This window comes from Hypanus sabinus, chromosome 7, assembly GCF_030144855.1.
Source record: "Hypanus sabinus isolate sHypSab1 chromosome 7, sHypSab1.hap1, whole genome shotgun sequence".
NCBI classification, from domain to species: Eukaryota; Metazoa; Chordata; class Chondrichthyes; order Myliobatiformes; family Dasyatidae; genus Hypanus; species Hypanus sabinus.
Window position 1 is genome coordinate 3293431 of NC_082712.1, and position 18190 is coordinate 3311620.

Consider the following 18190-nt stretch of genomic DNA (forward strand, 5'->3'; position numbering starts at 1 on the left):
AAGTAAAGTCTGATGTAGCAGTATTTCAATGGAGTAAAGGTAATTGCAGTGATATGAGAGAGGAGTTGGGCAACGGAAATTGGAAGGAGCTGCTGGTAGGGATGTCAGCAGAGCAGCAATGGTGTGCGTTTCTGGGAAAAATGAGGGAGGTGCAGGATAGATGTATTCCAATAGTGAAGAAATGCTCAAATGGTAAAACTGTACAAACCATGCTGACAAGGTAAATCAAAGCTATTGTAAAAGCAAAGTAAAGGGCATACAACAAAGCAAAAATTAGTGGGATGATAGAGGATTGGGAAATTTTAAAAAACCTGTAGAGAGCAATGAAAAAAATCATTAGAAGGGAAAAGATGAAATATGAAAGCAAGCTAGCAAATAATATCAAAGTGGATAGTAAAAGTTTATTTTCAAAAATAAAAGAGAAATGAGAGTGGATATAGGACCGCTAGAAAATGAGGTGGGAGAAATAATAATGAGGGACACAGAGAAGGTTGATGAACTAACTGAGCATTTTGCATCAGTCTTCACTGTGGAAGACATTAACTAGTGTATGAAGGAAGAGAAGTGGGTCCAGTTACTATTACGAGAGAGAAGGTGCTCAAAAAGCTGAAAGACCTAAAGGTACACAAGTCACCTGGACCAGAGGAACTACACCCTAGGGTTTTGAAAGAGGTTGTGTTAGAGATTGTGGTGGCATTAGAAATGATCTTTCAAAGATCATTGAACTCTGGTATTGTGCTGGATGACTGGAAAATTGCAAATGTCACTCCACTCTTGAAGAAAGGAGGAAGGCAGCAGAAAGGAAATTATAGACCAGTTAGCCTGACCTCCGTGGTTGGGAAGATATTAGAGTCAATCGTCAAGGATGAGTTATGGAGTACTTGGTGACACAGGACAAGATAGAACAAAGTCAGGGAAAATCCTGCCTGACAAACCTGTTGGAATTCCTTGAGGAGATTACAAGTAGGATAGATAAAGGGGATGCAGTGGATGTTGTATTTTTGGACTTTCAGAAGGCCTTTGACAAGATGCCACACATGAGGCTGCTTACCAAGTTACGAGCACATGATATTACAGGAAAGTTACCGACATGGTTAGAGCACTGGCTGATAGGTAGGAGGCAGTGAATGGGAGTAAAAGGATCCTTTTCTGGCTCGCTGCCAGTGACGAGTGGTGTTCCGCAGGGGTCTGTGTTGGGACCATTTCTCCTGCTCCTATATCTTATCGTCTTATGGAAAGAATGTTTCCTATGTCGGGAGAGTCTGGGACAAGAGGGCACAGCCGCAGGATAGGGGGGCGCCCTTTCAAAGTAGTAACGTGGAGAAATTTCTTTAGCCAAAGGACGGTGAATTTGTGGAATTTTTGCCACATGCAGCTGTCAAGGCCAGGTCAGTTGAATTTAAGGCAGAATTGATAGGTTCTTGATTAGACATTTCATCAAAGTTATGGGGAGAAGGCTGGGAACTGGGGTTGAGGAGGAGAAGAAAAAAGATCAGCCATGATTGAATGGCAGAGTAGACTCGTTGGGCCAGATGGCCTAAGTCTGCTCCTGTGTCTTGTGGTGTAATGGCAGCTGTTTGGAGTTGGGAGGAAAATTGGATGAGCCATGATAAAATAGCAGAGGAGACTCAATAGGCCGAATGGCCTATTCTGGTCCTATATCTTATGGGCTTATGGTCATAAACATTTGGAATAAAAGCAGAAAAAGTCTTTTCTCAAACATTAACACAGATGTTGCTGTGATGCTGACTATGCCAGCACTTAATGTGTGTATTTCAGATTTTCAGATGTTCATTCTTGGTTGCAGGTGTTCATGAGACAGAAAGGAGGAACCATCCCAGAAAGAGGGCTGCAGTAGACCATTTGGTCCATTCAGCAAGCCTATATGTGATCCTTCCCTCCCTGTTTCTGACTTCTATCGATACTGACTCAGTAGAATTCTCTCCAGGGTGTCCTCTCTTTCTGCAGCTATGATACTCTCCCTGATTAGCAGTGCCACTTCTCCAATCTTTCATCTCCCTCCTTGTCCTTTATGGAACATTGAACGCTTCAGCAGCCTGTTCTGCCCTTGTGACAGCCATCTCTCTGAAATGGCCACAGAGTCATAGTGTGTGTTCTATGTGTTTCATAGAACATAGAATAGTACAGCACATTACAGGCCCTTCGGCCCACAATGTTGTGCCGACCTTCAAACCCTGCCTCCCATATAACCCTCCACCTTAAATTCCTTATTCTATGAGAGCTCCTCTCATTCCTCTAAACTCTTGAGTATATACAGTCACAGTCCACTCAATCTTTCCTCCTTAGACAAGCTTTCCATCCCAGAATCTTCACTGTACTCTCTCTATGGCGATTCCATTCCTTCTTGGGCAAGAAGACAAAACAGTCCGGGTTCCCCAGGTGATATTGATCTGCTCACAGAGGATTTAGTAACATTGGTCACCATTACTCCACCCTGCGAGCACCATCTGCCATCACATTCCCCCTTCTGGTTCCCCTCCCCAGCTCTTTCCCTTTTGTCCATGATCCACTATCCTCTCCTGTCAGAGTTCATCATTTTCAGTCCTTTGCCATTTCTACCAATCCCTTCCCAGCTTCTTGCATCATACCTGCTCTCCCCTTCTGTCATCTACCTATCACCCCCTTACCTGTCAACTCTTGCTCCATCTAGTCCCTCCCACCCTTTTTATATTGGTTAACTCCCCTGTTCCTTTTCAGTCCTGATGAAGGGACTCAATCTGAAACGTTGACTGTCCATTTTCATACCAGCTATTTCCCCTCTTCCTCCTGAAGGGTTTTGCTCCAAAATGTCAGCTGGCTATCGCCTATCTTCCTTTCCAGTCCTGATGAAGAGTCTCCACCCGAATCATCGAATGCCAATTTTTCAACACAGATGCTACCTTACCCACTCAGTTCCAGCTCGTGTGTGTGTGTGTGTGTCTGCAGCCTCCTATCCCACTGTCCTCGATAACACCGGCTGTTCTGTTGTAGGGGGCAGACCCGAAGCGCCGGATACCACTCATGACTTCCCTGAGCAGAAGTGTCCTACAGGGATGGGGAACACAGGATCCTGGAACGTGGACACCCCCTCCATTCTTAAAGGACCGAAAATCAGAAGACGATGAGGTACAGCTTTGCTGAAGTTGACACCATGTTCATTGTCTTATGTTGATCTTCTACATATTGTTGTTTTATAAAGTATGATATATTCCTCACCATGATGAGGGAGAGGGAAAGTTAGTGAGGGGAGAGAGAAAGAGAGGGGGAGAGATGGAGGGAGGAAGATGAAAGAGATGGAGCAATAAGAGAGTAAAGTGGGGGAGAGATAGAGTCATGAAATGCATTTCACGGTATGTTTTGATATTTATCTTTACTGCTTCTCATTGCATCTTCAGGCTGAGGAAGGTGATGAATCTGAAGATGATGCTCCATGCCCCAGGGCTCACAGCATGATGGACCAGGGCCACCTGGAATTTGCCTCCATGTTTGACACCCTCCATGCCAAGCAGGGTGAACAGGCCAACCAGCTGGAGGCCAAGCTGGGACAGGTTCAGAACAGCCTGTTGCTGGCCTGGAGTTTGGGGATGTCCATGAAAGAGGTTGAGGGCAGGCACCTGCTCATGCAGTACACAGTCCGTGCCATATTGCAGTTTGCCCGCCTGCTTCCATTTGTCCCGGCCTCTGTGCCGAGCTCAGTGGTAAATGTGAAGGGTAAACTGGTGAGCAAAGCCCTGAGAAGAAGCTCTGGCATTTACCGGACCCTGCAGCTGCTGCAGTATTGCCTGACTGTGCAGTACTGGGACTCGGTACACAAACATTGCCTTGCTCACGTGGTGAGCCTCTCATCCGGCATTGTGAAATTAATCCTCTCAGGAAAGTTGGGAGTGTCACCCTCCTCACAGTCACTCCTGAGCAGCCTTCTGGTGCTCAAGCTGTCTTCTCTCCATCTAAATGCAGTGTATTCTCTGCAGGCTGAGAACACACAACGCTCCCAGAATGCTGTGTCCACCTCCCTCCGAGCAGCAGATCCTGAGAACAAGCTTTGCAATCTCACACTAACAGAGCTGCCTTTTCAGACCATGCAAACTGCCCAGGCACCATCACACAGGTAAGAACAGTAATTGTCACAGGAGTACTCATGGATATACTGTTTGGAAATGATTTGATGAGAGGCAGTAATCTGGGATTATGAGAAGGTTTGAATCTGTCTATGGAATGTGGCCATCCTAGTCCTTGAGGAGATGGTGTTTGATGCAACCTTCTGGTGAAGGTTTCCCACAGGACTACTGGATGGGTCTTCCTTGATCTGAATCTGTAACAATAGTGATTATATCTTCAGGTCAGTATTCAGAGGGAAACTGATGGAGGTGATTCTCCTGTGTATCTACTCTCCTTGTCCTCCTTACTGGTAAAGCCTGAAGGTCAGCAATACTGCAATATTATTTATGAATGGTATAGATTGCAGTGGCGAAGGTTTGGTGATGGACAGAGAGACAGATTGGGGAATGGTTTGGTGATGGACAGAGAGACAGATTGGGGAATGGTTTGGTGATGGACAGAGAGACAGATTGGGGAATGGTTTGGTGATGGACAGAGAGACAGATTGGGGTATGGTTTGGTGATGGACAGGGAGACAGATTGGGGAATGGTTTGGTGATGGACAGGGAGGCAGAGTGGGGAATGGTTTGGTGATGGACAGGGAGGCAGAGTGGGGAATGGTTTGGTGATGGACAGGGAGGTAGAGTGGGGAATGGTTTACTGAGGGACAGTTTCGGGATGAAGTTGAGAGTGTCTTTTTAACGTTCCTGTAACCATTTTGTGTCTGGCTGGTGCAGGCTAGCTTTTATCTGGCGACTCTTGTACCAACATGTGTTGCAACATCATTCCCATCTCCGGAAACTCCAGAGACAGTCAAACAGAGGCAGCACCAGGAAGAAACTTAATCGTGAATTGGATATCCTAACATCAGTCCTTTCCCAGGCTCAGGCTGCCATGCAGACAATGGGAGAGAGACTGGGAACACAGCGGCAACTCAAACCATTCATGGGTAAGGGAATTCTTGAACATCCAGAGCAGGAAAATAAAAACTAATGATAATAAATACTGATGACTCTCAGCTGGTCAGGTCAGAATTGGACAGATGGAGAACAGGATCATTCCACTAGGAGATGTGGGTCAGATCCTGGTCAGCATCAAACATGTGGGATAGCACAGAGTCCAGGTGAGCAGTTAAGCTCACTGTATCTGCTTCTACCACCACCCCAAATATTCCTCAGATCCCTTTAAATCTCTTATTCCTGAGTTGAAACCTGTATAATTGTACCATGGAGAGCATTCTGACAGGCTGCATCACTGTCTGGTATGGAGGGGCTACTCCACAGGACTGAAAGAAGCTGCAAAGAGTTGTAAATGTAGTCAGCTCCATCTTGGGTACTAGCCTATAAAGTACCCAGGACATCTTTAGGGAGCGGTGTCTCAGAAAGGCAGTGTCCATTATTAAGGATCTCCAGCACACAGGGCATGCCCTTATCTCACTGTTACCATCGGGTAGGAGGTACAGAAGCCTGTAGGAACACACTCAGCGATGCAGGAGCAGCATCTTCCCCCATGCCATCCAATTACTAAATGGACACTGAACCCTTGGACATTATCTCACTTTTTTTAATATACAGTTTTTCTGTTTTTTGCACATTTTTTAATCTGTTCAATATACATATACTGTAATTAACTTATTTATTATCATTATTTCTATTTTCCTTATTTTTTGACTCTTCTATATTATGTATTGCGTTGAACTGCTGCTGCTAAGTTAACAAATTTCACGTCACATGCTGGTGATAATAAACCTGTTTCTGATTCTGATACCCTGAATGCACCTGCCTCTACCATCACCTCAGACAGTGTATGCAACTTAAAAATATTCTTCAGATCACTTTAAATCTCTTGTCCCTGAGTTTAAACCTATACCCAAAATGTGTTTGTTTCTACTACCACCCCTGACAGCACTGTTACATAAAATAACATTCCTCACTTTATTTGTCAATACACATCAAATCATACAGTGAAATGTGTCGTTTTCATCAAATCAAATCAGTGAGGGTGTGTTGGGGGTAGCCTGCAAATGTCACCAAACTTTTAGCACCAACATAGCATGCTCACAATGTACTGATCCTGACCCATATATCACTTTGGAGTGTGGGAGGAAACCGGAGCATCTGGAGGAAAGCCATGGGGAGAAAGTATATAATTGCTGAGGTTTGAATCGAGTTCCGATCTTCTTGCTGGTGCTGTAAAGCTTTGCACTAACTGCCACTTAAACCCCAATCTTTGCTTATAACTAAACTCCAATCCAAGCAATCTCCTGTACACTCTCTCTAGCACAATCTTAGCCATCATGTAGTGAGAACTGTCAGCCCTATCAGTGTTAGTGGTGACCTAGGTTCCACACAATCTGAAGTGTACGCAAAACTCCAAATATGGCCTATCTAGAGTTTTTAAAAAGTTGCATTAGGAACAACCCTAATCTTCTGACTTTTGAACTCAGTGCCTCAACTAATGGAAGCAAGCATTCCACAAGCCTTCTTAACCGCCTCATTGACCTGTGTAGCCACTTTCAAGGAGCATTGTACTTGGATCCCAAGACCTTGCCCTTAACAGTGTACTGTCTCCCTGCATTTGCCCTACCAAGATGCAAAATTCACATTTATCTGGGTTAAACTCCATCTGCCATTTCTCAGTCCATATCTGCAACTGATCTATGTTGTGCTGTATTCTTTGCCAGTCTTATACACTATCCACAACTCCATCAATTTTCATATCATCCACAAATTTATGAAACCACCCATCTACGTTTTCAGCCATATATGTGATATACATTACAAACAGCAAAGGTCCCAGCACAGATCCCTGTGGAACTCCGCTAATGAAGAGATGAAGGGATTAAAAGTAACATTAGCAAATTTGCCGATGACACAAAGCTGGGTGGCAGTGTGAAATGTCAGGAGGATGTTATGAGAATGCAGGGTGACTTGGACGGGCTAGGTGAGTTGGCAGATTTATGGCAGATGCAGTTTAATGTGGATAAATGTGAGGTTATCCACTTTGGTGGCAAGAACAGGAAGGCAGATTACTATTTAAATGGAGTCAAGTTAGGAAAAGGGGAAGTACAACGAGATCTAGGTGTTCTTGTACATCAGTCAATGAAAGCAAGCATTTAGGTACAGCAGGCAGTGAAGAAAGCTAATGGCATGCTGGCCTTTATAACAAGAGGAATTGAGTATAGGAGTAAAGAGGTCCTTCTGCAGCTGTACAGGGCCCTGGTGAGACCCCACCTGGAGTATTGTGTGCAGTTTTGGTCTCCAAATTTGAGGAAGGACATTCTTGCTATTGAGGGAGTGCAGCGTAGGTTCACAAGGTTAATTCCTGGAATGGTGGGACTATCGTATGTTGAAAGATTGGAGCGACTGGGCTTGTATACACTGGAATTTAGAAGGATGAGAGGGGATCTGATTGAAACATATAAGATTATTAAAGGATTGGACACACTGGAGGCAGGAAGCATGTTCCCGCTGATGGGTGAGTCCAGAATTAGAGGCTCACAGTTTAAGAATAAGGGGTAGGCCATTTAGAACAGAGATGCGGAAAAACTTTTTCACCCAGAGAGGGTGGATATGTGGAATGCTCTGCCCCAGAAGACAGTGGAGGCCAAGTCTCTGGATGCATTCAAGAGAGAGTTAGATAGAGCTCTTATAGATAGCGGGGTCAAGGGATATGGGGAGAGGGCAGGAACAGGGTGCTGATTGTGTATGATCAGCCATGATCACAGTGAATGGCGGTGCTGGCTAGAAGGGCCAAATGGCCTACTCCTGCACCTACTGTCTATTGTCTAATTACAGACTCCTACTCAAATCGTCCTTTCAACTCTGTCTTCCGTGTGCAAGCCGTTTCTGAATCCAAAAAGCAATTTTTCTCTGGATCTCATACATCTTAATCTTCTGGATCAACTTCCCATGAGAGACTTTGTGAAATGCTTTACTAAAATCCATTTAGACAACATCCACTGCCCTACCCTCAATAAATCCTCTTGTCACCTTGTCAAAAATCTCAATCAATTTGGTAAGGCACAACCTGCCATGCACAAAGCCACGCTGGCTCTCCCTAATTAGGCCATGAATTTCCAAATGCTCATATATCCTATCTCCAAGAGTTTTCACCAGCAATTTCCCTACACTGATTTATAGTTCCCAGGATTTTCCCTTGTTTCCCTCTTAAATAGAGGTACAACATTAACTACTCGTCAGTCCTCCAGGACCTCGCTTGTGGCTGGAGAGGACACAAAGATACTGGCCAAGCAATCTTGTCTGTTGCCTCCTTCAATGACCTAGGGTAAGTTCCATCAGGCCCTGGGGAATTGTATGGACTTGTACTCCTTCGGTGGCTGAACGTTTCCTTCTCCTTGACCATTAAATGCCCTAACTTATATCTATACGCTCTGCACTGATTTTGTCCTCCATGTCCTCTTCCTTGGTAAATTCTGAAGCAAAATACTCATTAAGAACCTCACTCACATTCTCTGCATCCCAGCAAATGTTCCCCTCTATATCCTTGAGAAGTCCCACCCTCTCCCTTGAATTTCTTTTACTCTTGATGTATTTATAGAATGCCGTGGGTTCACCTTAATCCTATTTGCCAAGGACTTTTCATACCCCCTCCTGACTTTCCTAATTCCCTTCTTTAGTTCTTTTCTGGATTCTTTATACTCCTCATGTGCTTCATTTGATTCTGACGTCGGAAGCTTTGCATACGTTGCCTTTTTCTTGACTAAATTCATCACCTCTCTGGACATCCAAGGTTCTCTTATCTTTCAATCCCCCTCCTTCCTTCTAACAGGAACATACCTTTCCTGTACTCTGTTCAATTGATCTTTAAACATCCTCCACATGTCTGATGTGGACTTGCCAGAGAAAAGGTGTTCCCAGTTAATGCTTGTTAGTTCCTGCCTAATTCCCTTGTATATTTGTCCCTACTCCAATTTAAAATGCTCTCACAAGGACCATACTATCCTTATCTATAGCTATCCTGAAATATAAGGAATTGTGGACACTCATTAACTGTTCATCTACTGAAAGGTCAGTCACCTGGCCAGGCTCATTACCCAACAGCAGGACCAGTACAGACCCTTCTCTCACTGGACCGTCCACATACTGATTTAAGAAACCTTCCTGGATATACTTAACAAGTAAACCCCTGACACTAAGAAGGTCTTAGTTTATATTAGGGAAGGTGAAATCCCCCATGACAACCCATTACTTTTACACATTTCCTGGTGGATATGCAATGTCCCGGTGGCTATTTGGGGGTCTGTAGTACAATCCCATCAGTGTGATTCCACTCTTTGTATTCCCAAGTTCCACCCAAATGGACTCAGTGTCTGAGTCCTCCATTATGTCTCCTGAGTGCAGTTGTGATATTGTTCCTTATTAGTGGAGCAACTCTGACTCCCCCTCTTTTTCCTCCTCCATCTTTTCTGAAACTTCAAAAACTTGGCACATTAATCATCCATTTCTGCCCCTCTCAACCAAGTTTCAGTAGTGGCTACAAGATTGTAGTTCCACGTATTGATCCGTACTCTTAAGTTCATCACCTGGCTGTGAGGTTTGCTAATGCTACTTGGGAGTAGCATTAGCAAACCTCACAGCCAGAATATTGGTTTCCCTCCAGTTCAGGTGCAACATGTCACTTTTGGTTTGTGTGGTGTTTTACATATCACAAATGTCCACAGCACCTCGCAGTGGAAATAAAATCAACAAAAGATCATGAAAGATTGCTGTTTCTCTCCTGGTGGAAGCTGCAACCCGTAGATCTTTCTGCCCAGTCTTAAAACAGGCAACCAAGAATGGCTTCTCAAAACAGCTCCTTTCTTTGCAGGTGAGGAGCATTTCCTTTTGGGTTCCTACCTGGAGTCTGTGCACATCTGGAAGACCGCCATGCAGGAGGAGATAGGCAGTGGTAAGAGGTGCATTTCTGGCACAGTCCTCTCTGGAAACCTCATTCCTTGTCTCCTGTCCTCATCTTCCTCTTCTCCATCTTACTTCCTGTCTTGTTCTATGCCCTTAGCAGTGGACTATCACCAGTCTTTTCTGGTTGCAGGAGGAAAGAGACTGGTCTACCTACAGACTAGATACAGTCTGGCCATTCTCTACACTCACCTGTACCTGTACAACCTGAGTGCTGCCCAAGACCTCTGCGAACAGCTTCTGAGGCACATGCTGAGTGCAGAGCAGACAAGTGTCTCCCCAGGTGAGAAACAAATAACCCCCATTACAGTGGTGGTTATGATGGTCTAGAGTGTGTGGGGATGTACTGGGACTTTATAGTCAGCACATTTAATGTATATAGGGGGTCAGTTAGTGCGTTCACTGGGGAAGTTGATGTTTTCAGTTTAACACGTGGGACATATAAAGTATATGCCTCGGTACAGTGTATATTCTTTGGGTGTACACTGGGTGGTTTAGTCTGTACCTTTGGGACAGTTAGTATGTGATCTTTGGAGCAGTTTGTATGTACACTTCAGGACACTGGGTACACTGGAACTGTAGTGTGTACGTTGTGAATACTTTGGAAAATTTAGAATGTACACTTTGGGTCAGTTAGTGAGTATACCTTGGGACAGGTAGTGTGGATATTAGGGACTGTCAGTGTGTACACTTTGGGTCAATTAGTATACGTGGGGACAGTTAGTATGTATATTTTGGACTGAGAAATGTACACTTACCATTACAAGGGAGAAGGTGCTCATAGAGCTGAAAAACTTAAGGGTACATAGGTCACCCGGATCAGATGAATTGCACCCTAGGGTTCTGAAAGAGATAGTGGTAGAGATTGTAGAGGCATTAGTAATGATCTTTCAAAAATCATTGGACTCTGCCAAGGAATGGAAAATTGCAAAGGTTACTCCACTCTTTAAGAAACGAGGAAGGCAGCAGAAAGCAATTATAGACCAGTTAACCTGACCTCAGTGGTTGGGAAGATGTTGGAATCAATGGTTAAGGATGAGGTTATGGAGTACTTGGTGTCACAGGTCAAACTAGTTTCCTTAAGGGAAAATCTTGCCTGACAAACCTGCTGAAATTCTTTGAGGAAATTACAGGTAGGATAGGTAAAGGGGATGCAGTGGTGTTGTATATTTTGACATTCAGAAAGACTTCTACAAGGTGTCACACCTGAGGCTGCTTACCAAGTTAAGAGCCCATTGTATTATAGGAGAGCTACCGGCATGGTTAGAGCATTTGGCTGATTGGTAGGAGGCAGCGAGTGGGAATAAAAGGATCCGTTTTTGCTTGGCTGCTATTAACTAGTGGTGTTTCGCAGGGTTCAGTGTTGGGATTAGTTTTTATGCTGTGTAACTCTCGCTTTGGCTAGCAGCTTAATATAGGGGGTGATAACCTCTGGCCCGGTCAAACTTAAGAAATCTCGTTTGGGTGGATGCTGCACGATGTGTCAGTTACAAATCAGTACCGAAAATAACAAACAGTACACAATATGTGATTAAACGATTAAGCTTTATAACTCTTACTTTGTCTATATGGTTGGTAAAGAAACGGGGAAAATAAGGAAAAAAAGGACCCAATCTTATGAAACAATCTGTTGCACAAAGTTGGAGCTCACTGATAAGTCAATTGTTCACCATTGATCTCCTCCGATTGTCACTGCCCTTCGGACCCTCGCTCTGAGTCCACCCTGTCTGGTGATCTCTCAACTCTCTCCATTCGTGTCTTCTCTCCTCATCTCTCCCCGGCAGAAGCCAGATTCACAAGACAGGGCAACAAAATCCTGACTGGCTAACATGCATCCCACAGTACCGTTGTCTCCAGCCATAACCCAAACATTGCTGCTACAGAGAAACTGTTACCTCAGCAGTGAACATTACAGAGAAGCCATTTCATTAGCCTTAGCAGTGAAACTTTACAGAGAGGCCATTACAATGCGTTACAGCTGTATAAGAATGATTTATATGATGGGATAGATTTTAACTGACATGTGGCTGTTGTGTTTTACTATTTATTGTTATGTTTATTATTTAGTGTTGCGTTTGTTATGTTATGATTGCACTGCTCCAGGGAAACACTGTCTCATTCTGCCCTGCAGAGCTGATGTATGGTTAGAATGACAATAAAGTTTTTGAATCTGAATCTTGAATCTTTTGTTGTCAAGTTTGCAGTTCATACGAAGATTGGTGGAGGGGCAGATAACGTTGAGGAAGGTAGCTAGAAAATGAGGCCAGATAAATAATAACAGAAGTCAAAGAGATGGTGAATGAGTAATTTGCATTAATCTTCACTGTGGAAGATAAATGCAATGTTAGTTTCAAGAGGTCTAGAATATAAGAGTAGGGTTGTGATGCTGAGGCTTTATATGGAATTGGTGAGGCTTCACCTTGAGTATTGTGAACAATTTTGGGCTCATTTACGAAAAGATGTGCTGACATTGGGGAGGGTTCAGAGGAGGTTCACAAGGATGATTCTAGGAGTGAAGTGGTTATCATATGAGGAATGTTTGATGGCTCTGGGTCTGTACTCGCTGGAACATAGAAGGATGAGAGGGATCTCAATGAAACCTTTTGAATGTTGAAAGGCCTAGACAGAGTAGATGTGGAAAGGGTGTTTCCCACGGTGGGTGATTCTAGTACAAGAAGACCCAGCCTCAGGAAAGAGGGGCGTCCATTTAAGACAGATGCGGAGACATTTCTTTAGCCAGAGGGTGGTGAATTTGTGGAATTTTTTTTTACCACAGATAGCTGTGGAGGCCAGGTCATTGGGTGTATTTAAGGCAAAGATTGAAAGATTCTTAATTGGCCATAGCATCAAAGGGTACGAGGAGAATGCTGGGGAGGCCTTGTTGTTGAGTGTATTTAAGGCAGAGCTTGATAGCTTCTTGTTTGGACATAGCATTAAAGGTTGTGAAGAGAAGGCTGAGGGATGTGGCTGAGGAGGGGAGGAAAGGCTCAGCCATGATTGAATGGTGGAGCAGACTCGATGGTTAAAATAGCCTCATTCTGCTCCAATATCTTATGGTCTTAATAATCCATAATATAGCTGTGTTCCCCACCACCCACCAAAGATTTTCCTGAAAGGCCACTGACACTTGGGAGGGCTATAATTATGGATTTCTTCCCCAGTCCAATTTTTCTGCAGCGAGTTTCCACAATCGTTGTAAATACCATTGAGGGTGGTTTAATTTGTGCCCTTATGCCATCCTGTGATTAACATCTGGTCACAGATGCTTTGTCCTACAGGACTCCCTCCTCCTTTAGTTCTGATTCTTCCCCGTCATTTAGGGGCTCTACCCAAATTACCTCCAACTTCCAGTTTACGCATGTTCAGATGAGATCTGTTATAATCAGGCTGAAATACAACCCTGTAAAATATTTACTTTGCATCACTGGTTAATTTCTTACTGACCACAGGTGTGAAAGATTTTCTAGCCGGCAAATTCAACTGAACAAGTTAATGTGATTAGCATACTCATAAGCAAGGGGGCAGGTGTGTGTGTGTGTGTGTGTGTACGTACAATAAGAATACATAGTGGTTGGTAAGTTGATGGAGAAGATTCTAAGAGGCAGGATTTATGAACATTTGGAGAGGCATAATATGATTAGGAATAGTCAGTGTGGCTTTATTAAAGGCAGGTTGTGCCTTACAAGCCTGATTGAATTTTCTGAGGATGAAGGTAGAGCTGTACATGTAGTGTATATGGATTTCAGCAAGGCATTTGATAGGGTACCCTGTACAAGGCTTATTGAGAAAATAAGGAGGCATGGGGTCCAAAGAGACATTGGTTTGTAGATCCAGAACTGGCTTTCCCACAGAAGGTAAAGAGTGGTTGTAGATGGGTCATATTCTGCAAGAGTTTGGTGATCAGTGGTGTGCCTCAGGGATCTGTTCTGGGACCCTTACTCTTTGTGATTTTTATAAATGACCTGGATGAGAAAGTGGAGGGATGGGTTAGTAAATTTGCTGATGACACAAATGTTGGGGGTGCTGTAGAGAGTGTGGAGGGCTGTCAGAGTTTACAACGGGACATTGATAGGATGCAAAACTGGGCTGAGAAGTGGCAGGTGGAGTTCAACCCAGATAAGTGTGAGGTGGTTCATTCTGGTAGGTCACATATGATGGCAGGATATAGCAGTGTAGAGAATCAGAGGGATCTTGGGGTCCGAGTCAATAGGACACTCAAAGCTGCTATGCAGGTTGACTCTGTGGTTAAGAAGGTATATGGTGCATTGGCCTTCATCGATCATGGGATTGAGTTTAAGAACCGAGAGGTAATGTTGCAGTTATATAGGACCCTAGTCAGGCCTCACTTGGAGTACTGTGCTCAGTTCTGGTTGCCTCACTACAGGAAGGATGTGGAAACCATAGGAAGGGTGCAGAGGAGATCTACAAGGATGTTGTCAAGTTTGGGGAGTATGCCTTATGAGAATAGGTTGAGTGAACTCGGCCTTTTGTCCTTGGAGCAACGGAGGATGAGAGGTGACCTGACAGAGGTGTACAAGATAATGAGAGGCATTGATGGTGTAGATAGAGGCTTTTTTCCAGGACTGAAATGGCTAGCATGAGAGGGCTTAGTTTTAAGGTGTTTGGAAGTTGGTACAGAGGAGATGTCAGGGGTAAGTTTTTTTTTACATGGAGAGTGTTGAGTGTGTGGAATGGGCTGCCAGCGGCAGTGGTGGCAGTGGAAATGATGGGTCTTTTAAGAGTCTCCTGGATGGATACATGGAGCTTAGGAAAATGGAGGGCAATGGGTAAGCCTAGGTAGTTCTATGGGAAGGACATGTTCAGAACAGCTTTGTGGACTGAAGGGCCTGTATTGTGCTGTAGGTCTTCTATGTTTCTATTGGTCCATATATCATTAACAGCTACATTTCCCCAGTCTCCTCTTCCTATTCCTTCGGGAATTCTTGGGAAAAGGAGTGGTGTAGTTTACACCAAGTTCTATGTACCCAGTCAGCTTTCCCTAGAACTTTAGCTGGTATTTTCCACCTGTAGTTCTTTGGTATGATTCCTTAGGGCATACAAAGCAATTGTTTAATGCCTCTTGTCATTTCAATTCTGTTTTTTGACATACCTTGGTTAATTTGTCTTTAAAATTCCAATGGCCCTTTCTACTATTCCAGAAGATTGGGCCTGATATGGTACGTGCCGTTCCCATGAAAATCCAGACTTGGCTAATTTTCCCATAAAATGAGCTCCTCTATCACTGATAAATTTGCAAGGAATTTGAAACCAGGCAATAATTTCCTCCTTCAATATCTTAACTACTGTTCTATTATTGCCTGTTCTTGTGGGGAAGGCCTCTGTCCATCCATTTAGAAATCATGTCCACTATTTATATCCCCCACTTGCTGGCATATGACATATGCGGATTTATAAATGGTGCCTCTGGGATGCGCAAATGATCAAATTTAGCAGGAGACTTTCCCCGATTATTTGTTTGACAAATTTCAGAAGTTTTAACCATTTGCTCAGCTACCACTGTTGTCATATTTGATGTGGTACCCCTCCTTTTCCAATACGTCCTTGTCCATGTGCTGGTGAGGACTCTGTGGTAGGGGGTGCAGATGTAGACTGTTGTAAGTTCATTGAAAGGGTAATGGCCTCCCTGGAAAGGGCAACAGATTCAGCAGCTGCATCTGCTGCAGGGCCTTGTGCCACAGGGTTGGAGCTTCGTGTCTGGGCTTCATATTTTCCTACAGCAATCTGCTGGGGCAATAAATAGCCTGTAGCAAATTCTTAATAAGTTGAACATGCTGTATAGGTTTACCGAAGGAGGTAATCAATCCCCTCTGCTGTCATATGGTACCAAAATCATGTACTACCCCAGAAGCACATCGTGAATCGATGTAGCTATACACAGTTTTACCCTCAGCACTGGTGAGACCAAAGAGCTCAGCTGCTTTCTTCAGAGAGTGAACCCACTTCCAATACCTCATGAGGAGTCACCACAGCATACCTAGCCAGGGTCTCAAAATCATTGTTTACATGATGAACCATCAGTAAAAAGAATCAAATCTGGGTTATTTAAAGGGTAAACTCAAATTAGGATGAGGGGTGGTTGTGGCTTGTACAGTTAACACACAATCAAGTTCAGCATCACTGTGAATGGGAACAAGGGTGCCTGGATTAAGGGTGGGCGCTCTTAAAAATCAAATTTGGTTTTAAAGATTGCATGACCTTCTACGCTATTCACCTTGCTGCTGTGAAGCATTGTGTAACCGTTGAGTTGAGGAGCAGCATTACTACACGAGGAGTCAACACTGAACAGGAGTGCTCCAGTATCATTGGTGTGGCCGATTCAACCATCACTGCTGTCTGCACTTGGGTATTCAGGAGTCGATAGTAATTTATCATGCCGAGGAATGAAAGCATAGTGTTTTTTTTATTTTCGGGTCCAAGAGACTGAGTGACTCCTTGCAGACTTTGAGTCCATGGGCTAATAGGTGGTTAACAGTGTTAGAGTCTTTTTGGCAATCTGCCAGTGCCTTGAAGGCCACCAGCAGATCACCAGTATATTAGAAACATAGAAAATCTACAGCACTGTACAGGTACTTCGGCCACAAAGCTGTGCTGAACATGTCCCTACTTTAGAACTACCTAGCTTTACCCACAGCCCTCTATTTTTCTAAACTCCATGTAGCCATTCAGGAGTCTCTTAAAAGACCCTATCATTTCCGCCTACACCACCGCTGCCGGCAGCCCATTCCTTACACTCACCACTCTCTGCGTAAACAATTTACCCCTGACATCTCTGTACCTGCTTCCAAGCACCTTAAAACGGTGCCCTCTCATGCTAGCCACTTCAGCCCTGGGGAAAAGCCTCTGACTATCCACATGATCAATGCCTCTCATCTTGTACACCTCTGTCAGGTCACCTCTTATCCTCTGTCGATCCAAGGAGGAAAGGCCGAGTTCACTCAACCTATTCTCATAAGGCATGCTCCCCAATCCAGGCCAACATCCTTGTAAATCTCCTCTGCAACCTTTCTATGGTTTCCACGTCCTTCCTGTAGTGTGGAGACCAGAACTGAACACAGTACTCCAAGTGGGGTCTGACCAAGTTCCTATATAGCTGCAACACTACCTCTCGGTTCTTAAACTCAATCTCACGATTGATGAAGCCCAATGCATGGTATGCCTTCTTAACCACAGAGTCAACCTGTGTAGCAGCTTTGAGTGTCCTTTGGACTTGGACCCCAAAATCCGTCTGATCCTCCACACTGCCAGGAGTCTTACATTTAATGCTGTATTCTGCCATTATATTTGACCTACCAAAGTGAACCACCTCATACTTATCTGGGTTGTACTCCATCTGCCGCTTCTCAGCCCAGTCTTGCATCCTATCAATGTCCCGTTGTAACCTCTGTCAGCCCTCCACACTATCCACAACACCCTCAACCTTTGTGTCATCAGCAAATCTACTAACCCATCCCTCCACTTCCTCATTCAGGTCATTTATAAAAATCACAAAGAGTAGGGGTCCCAGAACAGATCCCTGTGGCACACCACTGGTCACCGGCCTCCATACAGAATATGACCCTTCTTACAACCACTTTTTGCCTTATGTGAGCAAGCCATTTCTGGATCCACAAAGCAATGTCCCCTTGGATCCCATGCCTCCTTACTTTCTCAATAAGCCTTGCATGGGGAACCTTATCAAGTGCCTTGCTAAAATCCATATACACTACATCTATGGCTCTACCTTCATCAATGTGCTTAGTCACATTCTCAAAAAATTCAATCAGGCTCGTAAGGCACGACCTGCCTTTGACAAAGCCACGCTGACTATTTCTAATCATATTATGCCTCTCCAAATGTTCATAAATCCTGCCTCTCAGGATCTCCATCAACTTACCAACTCCATCAAGTAAGACTCAATGGCCTATAATTTCCTGAGCTATTCCTACTCCCTTTCTTGAATAAGGGAACAACATCCGCAACCCTCCAATCCTCCGGAACCTCTCCGGTCCTCATTGATGATGCAAAGATCATTGCCAGAGGCTGAGCAATCTCCTCCCTCGTTTCCCACAGTAGCCGTCCGGTCCCGGCGACTTATCCAACTTGCTGCTTTCCAAAAGCTCCAGCATATCCTCTTCCTCAATACCAACATGCTGAAGCTTTTCAGTCCACTGCAG

At 44.3% G+C, this 18190-nt stretch overlaps 1 protein-coding gene across 10 annotated transcripts in view; it reads left to right on the forward strand.

The window, feature by feature from the left end:
- The window catches only part of cplane1 (ciliogenesis and planar polarity effector 1), a 375338-nt gene that overhangs the window by 72503 nt on the left and 284645 nt on the right, over positions 1–18190 (forward strand). For 9 of the 10 annotated variants that reach the window (XR_009512997.1, XR_009512998.1, XM_059974072.1 and 6 more), the window contains exons 11-15: positions 2992–3126; positions 3396–4108; positions 4836–5047; positions 9928–10008; positions 10150–10299. Coding sequence is in view for 8 of the 10 variants with exons in the window: in XM_059974072.1 (XP_059830055.1) it covers positions 2992–3126; positions 3396–4108; positions 4836–5047; positions 9928–10008; positions 10150–10299 (1291 nt within the window). In the remaining 2 variants the exon portion in view is untranslated. The remainder of the gene's footprint in view (positions 1–2991; positions 3127–3395; positions 4109–4835; positions 5048–9927; positions 10009–10149; positions 10300–18190) is intronic. The other variant, XM_059974079.1, reaches the window with a different exon arrangement.